At 39.1% G+C, this 12790-nt stretch overlaps 1 protein-coding gene across 3 annotated transcripts in view; it reads left to right on the forward strand.

Moving 5' to 3' along the window:
• The window catches only part of atrn (attractin), a 111166-nt gene that overhangs the window by 18242 nt on the left and 80134 nt on the right, over positions 1–12790 (forward strand). For all 3 annotated transcript variants that reach the window (XM_062996057.1, XM_062996056.1, XM_062996058.1), the window contains exons 3-4: positions 3337–3450; positions 4935–5063. In XM_062996057.1, coding sequence (XP_062852127.1) covers positions 3337–3450; positions 4935–5063 — 243 coding nt within the window. The remainder of the gene's footprint in view (positions 1–3336; positions 3451–4934; positions 5064–12790) is intronic.

Consider the following 12790-nt stretch of genomic DNA (forward strand, 5'->3'; position numbering starts at 1 on the left):
AGAAAAGAGGGGAAAAACTACAGACTCAATCTTTAACATTATTCTGAAGTACATGTATACATAATAGCATTTTCCTAAATTACTGGCCTGAACCTATCAAAAAGACTTACAGTGTATCACAAAAGTAAGTACACCCCTCACATTTCTGCAAATATTTTATTATATATTTTCATGGGACAACACTATAGAAATAAAACTTGGATATAACTTAGAGTAGTCAGTGTACAACTTGTATAGCAGTGTAGATTTACTGTCTTCTGAAAATAACTCAACACACAGCCATTAATGTCTAAATGGCTGGCAACATAAGTGAGTACACCCCACAGTGAACATGTCCAAATTGTGCCCAAAGTGTCAATATTTTGTGTGACCACCATTATTATCCAGCACTGCCTTAACCCTCCTGGGCATGGAATTCACCAGAGCTGCACAGGTTGCTACTGGAATCCTCTTCCACTCCTCCATGATGACATCACGGAGCTGGTGGATGTTAGACACCTTGAACTCCTCCACCTTCCACTTGAGGATGCGCCACAGGTGCTCAATTGGGTTTAGTCCATCACCTTTACCTTCAGCTTCCTCAGCAAGGCAGTTGTCATCTTGGAGGTTGTGTTTGGGGTCGTTATCCTGTTGGAAAACTGCCATGAGGCCCAGTTTTCGAAGGGAGGGGATCATGCTCTGTTTCAGAATGTCACAGTACATGTTGGAATTCATGTTTCCCTCAATGAACTGCAGCTCCCCAGTGCCAGCAACACTCATGCAGCCCAAGACCATGATGCTACCACCACCATGCTTGACTAGGCAAGATACAGTTGTCTTGGTACTTCTCACCAGGGCGCCGCCACACATGCTGGACACCATCTGCGCCAAACAAGTTTATCTTGGTCTCGTCAGACCACAGGGCATTCCAGTAATCCATGTTCTTGGACTGCTTGTCTTCAGCAAACTGTTTGCGGGCTTTCTTGTGCGTCAGCTTCCTTCTGCGACCATGCAGACCGAGTTGATGCAGTGTGCGGCGTATGGTCTGAGCACTGACAGGCTGACCTCCCACGTCTTCAACCTTTGCAGCAATGCTGGCAGCACTCGTGTCTATTTTTTTAAAGCCAACCTCTGGATATGACGCCGTACACGTAGACTCAACTTCTTTGGTTGACCCTGGCGAAGCCTGTTCCGAGTGGAACCTGTCCTGGAAAACCGCTGTATGACCTTGGCCACCATGCTGTAGCTCAGTTTCAGGGTGTTAGCAATCTTCTTATAGCCCAGGCCATCTTTGTGGAGAGCAACAATTCTATTTCTCACATCCTTAGAGAGTTCTTTGCCATGAGGTGCCATGTTGAATATCCAGTGGCCAGTATGAGAGAATTGTACCCAAAACACCAAATTTAACAGCCCTGCTCCCCATTTACACCTGGGACCTTGACACATGACACCAGGGAGGGACAACGACACATTTGGGCACAATTTGGACATGTTCACTGTGGGGTGTACTCACTTACGTTGCCAGCTATTTAGACATTAATGGCTGTGTGTTGAGTTATTTTCAGAAGACAGTAAATCTACACTGCTATACAAGCTGTACACTGACTACTCTAAGTTATATCCAAGTTTCATGTCTATAGTGTTGTCCCATGAAAAGATATAATGAAATATTTGCAGAAATGTGAGGGGTGTACTTACTTTTGTGATACACTGTATGTTTACTGTACCTGTGTATAAGGGCTAAAAATGTTATGTAGTTTGTATCTGTTGGTCATAATTCCTGTACTTTGTGTGCTGTGCCATCAAAATTTGGTTGTTACTATATAAACTCTCTTAAATATCACCAAAAGAAGTTTAATTGTGCTAAGAAATGATATTTTCTTTTAACTCTTAAATACAAAAAAAATCTCTAGCAATTGACTTCAGTTTATTTAGATCAAGGTCTTTACTGCCATGTACACAAGTACAGGGCAAGTGTGCAATGAAATCTTGACTAGCATATTCACCTGCATAACAAAATCCACCGTTTTAAATGTTACAACAGTAAAAATGTTACAACAGTAAACAAATATTATAAACAGAACAGTATTGTAATCAAATTCACACAAAAATTAATGGTGTCTGCCTTTGAACGTGGTGGGTGTTCACTTTATTGTTCAGTAAGTTTTAAATGCCTCAGTGTTATAGTATGATGTGTATTTTTATTGAGATTTAAATAATGAACGACATCTCTAAAACACACTTTTCTTTTCAATACACAGTGTTTTACTAATCATAGGTCATTGACATTTACAAATATTTAATTATGAAAATGAAATAAAGGCACCAGGGTGACACAATGGTATACCAGGTAGTGTGGGTGCAGCATTTCTTGCCTTTAGTTACTGTTGATAAGTTATATATGTAATGTGTGATAGCTCAAGTTTCCACCTGTAGCCTTCAGAGTTTCTGGCTAAGCTCTGGACTCACTGCAACTGGATCAGCATGGTTACTGAAAACAATATATGTTCTGTCTGTTTTGTAATATCTTTCTATTTTGCTTAAGCACATCCTAACATAAGTGTTGTTTTGGCTATTCAGTAACCACAAAATAAATTAAAACATAATTAAGAATGTAAATTGAATAATTATTTCATAAGCCTAGGAACATTTAAAGATTATGACTCTACAAATATCCACACATTCACATTAAATAATTAAAAAAAACATAAATAAGTATAAACATTAATAGTTTTTACAGATCCTCCATTCAGCCCAGCCTCAGTTTCTCATTCTTAAATCCCTAGTTGCAGCACCACACTTACAAAAATCCCCCCGTGCCTGTAAATCTGGGTTTTCATTCAAACACTTTACAAAATAAGGCTTTCTAAAATGCTTGCAAATGTAAATAAAAATTAATTTGTTTGCATCACTGGTTATTAAAGTCCTTTAGATAAAATAACATGGTATTTTACAAATACCCCAGTGTGCCCAGTGTACTGCAACCAGCAATTAACATTTTAATTCAAACGTTTGGCAGTTTTACCAGGTTCCAATCCAATTTTTACAATGTGTGTGTTTAAACACACCTAAATAAACTTGTTTAGTGGATGTGCCAGAGAAGAAAAATGATCTGTGTTGGAATAAACATGTAATTGACACAACTGTTGACCACATTCCATACTTGTCTTTATAAAGATGATGGGTTGAGGTGCTACTTTGTTGAAAAAATACATTGAGGTTTTTGCCTTGTTTTTGCTGTATAGTAAATAAGTAACATGCAGGCTCAAACAATAACATTTGTCCTAACTGGTCAGTGTTTAAGATTTGTTAAAATGACTTGTTACTGTTACAAACTGACGTGTGTTGTGTTTGCAGGCCGAACTCCATTCTGAGGCTGCGCTTTGAGCACTTTGCCACCGAGTGCAGCTGGGATCACATGTATGTGTACGATGGAGACTCCATATACTCTCCATTACTGGCGGCATTCAGGTACTGAGGGAGAAATAATGAAAATTGCTGTCAGTGTGTGTGAGAAAGATAAGTAACACTGCAGAAGTACAAATTCATACTTACGACCCACAAATCTTAAAAGACGAGCTCTGAATATTAGTGTGTCTGGAGTATTAACACTGCACATTCACACTATATATTTTACCACTCTGATAAACTGGATCCATGTAGGCTGCTTGTCATGAGGGTACAAAGTAGTTATTAAAACAACTTAGGGAAACAAAAAGGGTGGTCTTTCATTTTAATTACTGGGCTCAGTGCAGGTCAATCAAGCATGAAGACAGGCTCAAAATAAATGACTTGCAAGTTCTAACAAGCCTGCTAAACAAAGCTGCTTTATAAAAAGATTTTAAAAATGGTGTGTAAAATCAGTTATTTAAAATATAGAAGTTCAGTTTTGTGGCAGCTTTGTGAAGATAACCAAACCTGACCTTAATGACCACGTTTGCGATAAATTGAAATGTGGGGTCAAGGCAAAGTTTGGGTCATGCTTTTTACAATGGACGTTGTCTCAAGGTGGCTATACAAATTCCAAGTTCAGAAATCACTAACCACTAGTAAGGACAAATTCCTTTGAACATCAGCATAATGAAATTTACTACAGTTCATCATCCTTTAGTTTTAGTTAGAATTGCAAGCCAGGATTTCCATAAGTGTTTGACCTTACAGATGATTTTTTGACTGATGAGGCATTAACTCCCTCAGACACATTTCAAAAAGGCTGTTATAGCTGCAAAAATACAGTTAGGGGGTATTTCTATATTAATGTTGTTTTGAAAAAGAATGTCCAACAATATCAGGTGCATACATGCTTTTGACCATATAGTATATAGACCATATACACCGACTAGGCATAACATTATGACCACTGTCTTGTTGTTTGAATGCAGGTTTATAACATACTTTGTTTTTAATATTACTTATTATTCTCCCTTCATTTATTTTAATTGTACATGTAAATGTGTGTCAAAGGAATTTCTTAGTTACTCATTAAAGTAATGCTTTTTTGTGCCTAACCTCAAATGTGATTTTAATGAACATCTTTCGCACTACATTGGATTGCTACTTTGTTTGCAATAGAGCTATGAAATGAGCATTTGAAATGAAGATTTTGATGCATCTTGTCAACCATTTTATGGAGTAGTGTTTTAAAAGTAATGAGGGGTACTAATTACAGCCTCCGGCATGAATATACACACTCATTACAGACACTTAGTAAGTGAAGACACTTAGTGTCAAAAACAGAACAGCAGTTAATAAAAGCCACAATACGTTCATATTAAGGAGCAGGAGAAACACCTAGATACGTTATATGGCAATATCTAAATCAGTTCTTGGACCTTCTGTGACACACTTGTAGCACTTTAGCACACCATATCTTAAAACTATAAAAAAATCAGGCTGTGAAGACTGTTTTAAATGAAATTGACAGATGTTGATGTAAGAGTATTCTTTTGTTGCAGTGGTTTGATTGTTCCTGAGAACTACAGCGATGAGAAGGTTCCAGAAGTGGTGTCAGAATCTGGCTACGCTCTTCTTCACTTTTTCAGTGATGCTGCCTACAACCTCACCGGCTTTAACATCTCATATAGGTGAGCTTTCATTTCTGAGCTTTTCAAGTAGTCTGTCGCTTGTAAGACACTAAACAACTGATGTAGTTTAGACATTTTGTGAAATACAATCAAAACAAGAATCCATGATTTCCTCAATCTCTTAAACCTTATTTAATTGACAAAAATACAATGACAATGTTTTTACTGACCAAACAAATTATTTTGTAAATATAAAATAATTGTTTGGAAACTAAGGGTACTAATTGGTTTTGTAAGTGCTCATTTCTGCTTGATGCAAGGCTTCAGCAGCTCAACAGTTCATCTGCCAATGTCCATGACCCATCTTTGCTTGCAAATACTAAGCCTTTGGTGGATCATCCTTTAATACTATAGATATATAATACAGTACCATCAGTCCACCTGCTTTCACTTTTCTATAAACAATTTCCTCTTATTTTGCCCTTTATTATTGCCCTTTATTAGTATTTCATGCATCAAATTCAAAAGTTGGTTAGTCAAAACTTTTAAGTCAAGTTATTTTTTATGCCTAGTTCACACATGATTTTTGCCCTGATTTTCACTCGCCGACTGGTCGCCACTAGATGTGCCGGCTCGGAGGCAACTCTGCGTTCTCTCGTGGATCGAAACTCGGCTCTCGATCGTTATGTGTGAACTGCTCAATGACTTGATCCGAGTGGCTTGCCGAGCGCTTGGCAGACTTGAGAAAAATATCTATCATGTTAAATATCTGGATCAATTGGGCGACGAGTGTGGTGTCGAACTACAGCCAATGAGAATGCAAGACACGGGGTGAGGGGAAATCTGGGGGAGGAGTGTAAAAACGTGGGACAGGGGTATAATATAGTTTCTATCAGAATACATCAGCATACACACATTTTACAGACAAAACATAATACCAACAATGCATTGCAAAAAAAATTTATTAAGCTCCAACTCACTACAGAACAGACGATTCCTGCTGGTCGAGTAGCCCAATCCACTCTGATTCATTAATTTTTCCTACCTGATTTTATGCTACACATCAGAGCACAACAACTTTGATCGTTTGCTTATTGTTGACGTGCATTTTTGGACATGGTATCATTAAACCTCTCATCAGTTCTTGCGTGTGTTTTTGTGACAAAACGTAGTTTGGGAGATCAGACAGACTCGCCCGCGATTCCTCATGATGGTAGATCATGTAGTGTGAAACCCCCTATAGCTGATCAGTCGTGTAGTGTGAAATCCACAACGACTGAAAAGACTCCCGAGTGCTAGAGATCTTGTAGTGGTTCCATTGTGTCCCTCCTCATTTCTTCACCATTTTATCAGCCAACTCTGCCTTTTACTTATTCTCATTAAATTTCACTTACTTTGCTAGCTTGGTGAATACTCTTACATTTTACATATAAAATAAGCTACTGTGATACTAGCAGCAAGTACAGTGCATTCTTAAACTTTGTGTTTCAAACTTTATAAAACCCAGAATACTTACATGGGCTTCATTTTACCTTCCTGGTCTGACAAAAGACCCAAGCTGAGTTTTAGGTGTCCTTAAATAATGCCTGGACAAATTCAGGCATGCTCAGTAGACCCCTGTTGGATTGGTCCATTTCAAGAGGGGGGTTCATATAATTTTTAATAATATTTAATTTAATTTAAATCTTCTTTATCATGTGTGTTTTAGTTTGTTATGCTTCAAGCAACCTTCTTAAACAAGCTGATTCGAAATATGTATTGATTTAATTAGTTATCTTACGTGGTTACAAGTGTCTCCCCCTGCAGATGTGAGTTAGTGGTATGTTCTGGATTGGGTATATTAGTAGGGGGCTGTTAAAGGGCTCATTTCTTTCTATTAAGTAAGAGGCTAACAATCTTCCGGGGGCATGCAAGCCAGGCATCTGCAGGCAAGGTGTGGTAGTTATGGAATGGCAAGCCACAGGAATGTGAGGTTGCCAAAGAGAACTGGACTATGGTCATGGAAAACTATGGTTTTTCAGATTTCTCAGACATGGATCAACATTGGGACACAATGGAGTGTCTGAACTCACAATGCACCTTGGCCATTTTCTCTTTACCCTGCATGAACTGGACTAAAGGCTACTTTATGAGTTGTAAGAACATTATCAGATAGGGTGAGTGTTGAGCCAGGAGCTCCTGCTACAGCTAGGATGCCAAGATTCTTGATGGACCTCTTGCACAATGTAGCATGAAGTATGTCTTCTTCCCGAACTTCTTGTCTGTTTACTTCTGCCTAGCGCCTGCTGTTCCTCTAGTCATGTGATCTCACTTGTTTAAATTTTTTTTTCTTTCAATTTTGTACATAGTGTTATTTAGAGTTGGTTGTTGAATATAGTCTTTTAGTTGGCCAATTGTTGTTTTTATACACCTAGCAATGTTTGCCAGTCATGCTAGCTAGCTAGGAATGTTGGCTACTAAAAGGCACAGTGAAGTTTAGCAGAATTTGAATAAAAATAACATTTTTTTATTGTTTATTAAGATTGACTGACTGTGTCTTGGTTATTATTTTTTTAAGATTTGCAACCCATGATTACCATTAACACCATCAGTAACATTATACATGTAAATAAAGCCAAGCAAAGCTTGATTATGGGAGTGTTTAGAAGTAGAGATGGGACGATCGATCGGCTATGAATCGGTATCGGCCGATTTTTAATCAAAATATGCTATCGGCGATCGGCGATATTTCCTAAAAGTAGCCGATCCGGCCGCTCAGGTGGCGCAGCGGTAAAAAGAAACGCGCTGCAACCAGGGCTGGATTCTGAGAGCGTGGTATCGAATCCAGCCTTGCTTTACCGGTTCGAAGCTGAGTGGCTATATGAGCAACGATTGGCCGGTTGCTCATGTGGGGGGTGGGACAAAGAACCGGATGTGGGTCTCTCTCTGTCAGAATGCGATTGCGTTCTGCCGGCTGATTGGAGGCGCTTACACAGAGATGGGAGAGGGTGCCCTTAGGGTGTGTCTCTCCGCATGCAACGCTAGGTGGCGCCAAACTCGTCGATGTGTGGGTGGCAAAGATGCATCTGGCTGCTGCTCGTGTTTCGGAGGGGATACGGGTTAGCTTCAATCACCTCCGTCAGGGCAGGGTTCGGCATAGACAGAGAGGAAGCACGATGCTAATTGAACAATTGGATGCGCTAGAAGGGGAGAAAAAGGAATAAAAAAATAAAAATAAATAAATAAAAAAAACAAAAAAAAAAGTAGCCGATCCGATCGTGTGATATATAAAGATCACGTTAAGTTAACAGCTCAGTGGATTGATCCAGACTTTGAGCTACGAAGCACCAACCATCACATCACCATTCATCAACCATCGTACAGAAACCATCGTGAAAGCTCATACGATGTAATTTTGCTGATTGTAATATTTACTTTAAAAAGATAATTCAACCCGGTCACATCTGAGTCGATTCTATCAGCACGTTTTATAAACTCCTGGTTCACTTTGGTAAATTGTAAGCGGTTCTTACTTGTGATGTAGATGAGAACAGAAAACGTTACAGAGCCAATCAGAGGCAAAAGTTTATTCATAACCAAATTCGTTAGTTCAGGATCATCTGCTGAACTTTTAGAAAACTTTTAGCTCCTTAGACGGAACGAGTCTGACGGTCGGTTACAGATCTGTGGTAATAGCAGTTTAATTAAGCTTTTTAATTAAGCTTTTTAATGTAAGAGTCACACAAAATGTTCTGTAGTAGTTGGTGTTTATTTAAAACCACGACATTTAATTAATAACAGTAAACACGGAGAGATAACCGAGAATAGAAACTTACGCTTCACATAAAAACGAATCAACTCATGAATCAATGAATCACTTATAGCGATACTGTGAACAAAGCGTATCTTCTAAAGGCACAAACACACACACACACACGCGCTGCTCCGGTTTATCTTTGCTGTGAGGCTCTTTTTAAGTTTATTTACTGCTAATCCCCCCCCCTCGGAATCGGCTATCGGCCGATGTCCCTGAAAGGAGATCGGAGATCGGAATCGGTGCCAAAAACCCCGATCGGTCCATCTCTATTTAGAAGTATGTGCTTGTGGTAGCTAATGACTAGTTGGTGAATTTGGAGAACCTTTTAAGCTTCTCGTAATTAAAGACATAACTAAACACGTACAATTTAAAGCCTTTCTGTAATGCTATTGCTAGATGGTAAGCATTACTAACTTTCATTATAACATTAGTAAACATTACTAATTGTAGGAATGACCAGTCCACTTTTAGTTTGGCCTGTCCAGTCTTGACACATTTCGAATCCAAATCTGGTGTTAAGCCACTACCTTCTGTGTCTGATTGCCTGTTTGTGATTTTCCCCGTGCTTTTTGCAGACATTGTGTCTGACGGGAATTTTGTGGGTCCTTTCTCCCAGCCACAAACATACCACATTAACCTCATGAGAGAATGGAAGGGGCACAAAGAACCAAACGTTTTTCCCTGATGGTTACATAGGTGTAGAAGTATGGTGGCGATGTGACTGAGGGTCTGTCTTAGAAGTCTTTGTGGATTATTTCACCCTTGTATTCAACAGTTATCCTGTTTTCGCTGCAATGCGACGCTCCCACCTAGGGCTGATGGGAGACAATAACATCTGAAGTGTGTTGGAAACGGAAGCAGTGTTTTCATGGCTTTTGTAGCTATCTCTAATTATTTATTCTTTCTGTGTGGCCAGCTAATAAATAATGACCCGGTGGTCGGGGACAACTACTATAGAGGGACTGGTGTGGTCTGGGTTGGTTAGACCCGTCAGAGTCTTTTTAAGGGTGCAGTTTACTTCTGTTACGTGAGTGGATAGTTGACTAATAGTTGTGCTGACAGTTTTTGGTTTTTAGGAAAAGCTTTACGTCTCACATGTCATAAACATAGTTTTTTGTCTTAATTAATTTTTTTTTATTTTTTTTTAAATAAACCCATTGTACTACATGTACTATTGTGGCTTGCCATCATTTCTTTAAAATATCCCACAACCTTCCTGTAGCGTACCTACCTGCAAGCAAGGTGTGACAACCAGCACAGTACAAGATTATGACTCTCGATTGCCGAGTACAGTAAATTCCTGGGTAAATACTGGGAGGACAGTACGTGTGAACAGAAATGGATACGTTATTGTGCTGACTTGCTGAAGAAAGCTTAACGTAAATTAGGAAGGCAAGCAGGAAAATGTTTGCAGACTAGTTTTAGACTAGATTTAGAAATGACTGAGCTTGCATATTCTTAGGGGCGGCACGGTGGCTAAGTGGGTAGCACTGTTGCCTCACAGCAAGAAGGTCCGGTTTCCTCCCACAGTCCAAAGACAAGTCTGGTGAGGTGAATTGGAGACACTAAATTGTCCATGACTGTGTTTGATGTGAATTGATGAATCGGTAATGAATAGCTACCGTTCCTGTCATGAATGTAACCTAAGTGTAAAACATGATGTTAAAATTCTAATAAATAAACAAACAAAGCATATTCTTAGAGTTGAATTACATTAAAATCACTGAGAAAATGGTGAAAAGAAATGGTAAAAAGAAGACACAGGTGCATTTACCTTAATGTCTACATTAAATACTAATAAAATCTGAATAAAATGTGTGGATTTTAAATCTTTAATCATTTTCAGGTCAAGCAAGAGAACACTTGATATACTATTTAATAAACTGTTTTCTGTAGCTGCTATTTAGACTAGTATAATATTGTTGAAGGAATTTAACACCACTGTATGAACAATTCTTTTTAGATAATGACACATTCTGTTAATAGGATTAAAGTATGGACTCTTATTTGGCCCTCTTAATTGGTCTTTAATTTGGATTTGCTTGTAAAATACATTAATCAATGTATGTAGATATGTAAATAAAATTACATTACTACATTATTGAAAAGTATAAATTATTTTCTTTACAAACTAAGTGCTGCTTTATCACCTGGCTCGGTGGGTAGCACTGTCGCCTCACAGCAAGAAGGTCCTGGGTTAGATTTCCTGGTGGAGCAGTCTGGGTCCTTTCTGTGTGGAGTTTGCATGTTCCCCCTGTGTCTGCGTGGGTGTCCTCCGGGAGCTCCTGTTTCCTCCCACAGTCCAAAGACATGCAGTGAGGTTAATTGGAGATACAGAATTGTTCATGACTGTTTGACTTGAACTGATAAATCTTGTGTAACCAGTACCTAACCTGTCCTGTCATCAAAGTGTGTAAAACATGACGTTAAATCCTAATAAATAAATAACCTGGCTGAATAAAATGCACAAAACTGTAAAGAAAACACCTGGTGTAATCAGGCAATCAGGTGGTGTGGCAGTCTTATATGCTAGGCCACCACTGCCAAAGCCTGAGTTTTGAGTTCAAGTCTTGGCAATGCTACTGGTCTGGCTGAGCAGTCAACAAATACAATTGTCTGTGAGACTGAAGGCTGGTTGGGACTTTACCTGTTTGCAACTGCAAAGCAATCTTAATTGAAAACAAACGCTTTAACTCTTATCAGTGACTAAAAGTCAAGTCTACTCATGCTGTACAGCCAACTGTTTACTGTTCGTCCAAACAAAAGAGCCTGGATTTTTAAGGCCATTTCTAAGTTGTGGCTTCAAACCAAATGAAAGACGTAAGCACGCGGATGTTTGATTACTTTGGCCTCCTTTTTTGGGCGGTTGAAAGCTAATGATGCTGAGTTCTGGGGCTCGCTGATGCAGTTTCTATAGTGACCTTAGTTATAGTAGACCCCTGTCCCCTTAAAACAAGACAGAGGTGGTAGGTATTAAAAACATCAAACAAAGCCTCTGTTATGAACACTCATTCATGCCTGCACGCTTTAGCCACTGCTTTATTATACACACAAATAAACAAGGCTTACTGAATGACATCAAACAGATGCTTGACTGGATCCCCCCCCTCTTTCACCAACACACTGAGCTCTGTTCAGCTCTGGTGGAGAGTGAGCTGCCTACTAATGGGCATGCTGTAATGCCAGCTTAGGTTTAAATGCAGCTCAGGTGCTGCTAAAATTGGCTAATGCTGGCAGTCTAGTACGCTATATTATTGCTCTTGTGTACCAAATGATATTAAATGCTTCAGTGAATCATTGATAAGGCAATTATGTAACATCTTTTACATTGTCTTATATAATTTATTGCAAAGCTTGGAATTTCCCTTGTTCACTGTACAACAGACGTCAGCACTCTGTATGTCCACGTTAACGTTTCTGTTTGGGTTTTATGCAATTCTGTTATCGTAGAGCAAAGACTAATGCTAAAATGATAGCACATATCTAGGTGCCACTGCTTGACAGATGGGAGTGGTTTGGTTTTGAGCTGTAAATGAATACATAGCACTCCAGTTTTTGTTATATTAAAAAGACTGGTAGCATTGTCGCTTCACAGCAAGAAGGTGGGGCGGTCCGGGTCCTTTCTCTGTGGTTTGCACGTACTCCCTGTGTCTGCATGGGTTTCCTCCGGGTGCTCCGGTTTCCTCCCACAGTCCAAAGACATGCAAGTGAGATCAATTGGAGATACTAAATTGTCTATGGCTGTGTTCAATATAACCTTGTGAACTGATGGATCTTGTGTAATGAGTGACTACCGTTTCTGTCATGAATGTAACCAAAGAGTGTAAAACATGACGTTTAAATCCTAATAAAACAATAAAACAAAATATTAAGAAGACGGTTGCTAATGCACAGCAATACACAGCTCTAAATAATAGAGGTCTAAGTTTAGGATTTGCTAAATATCGGCACCGTGAAACCAGACGTTTCCAATACAAAAGAAATCAAGAGC

Source organism: Trichomycterus rosablanca, chromosome 5 (genome assembly GCF_030014385.1).
Source record: "Trichomycterus rosablanca isolate fTriRos1 chromosome 5, fTriRos1.hap1, whole genome shotgun sequence".
Lineage (NCBI taxonomy): Eukaryota > Metazoa > Chordata > Actinopteri > Siluriformes > Trichomycteridae > Trichomycterus > Trichomycterus rosablanca.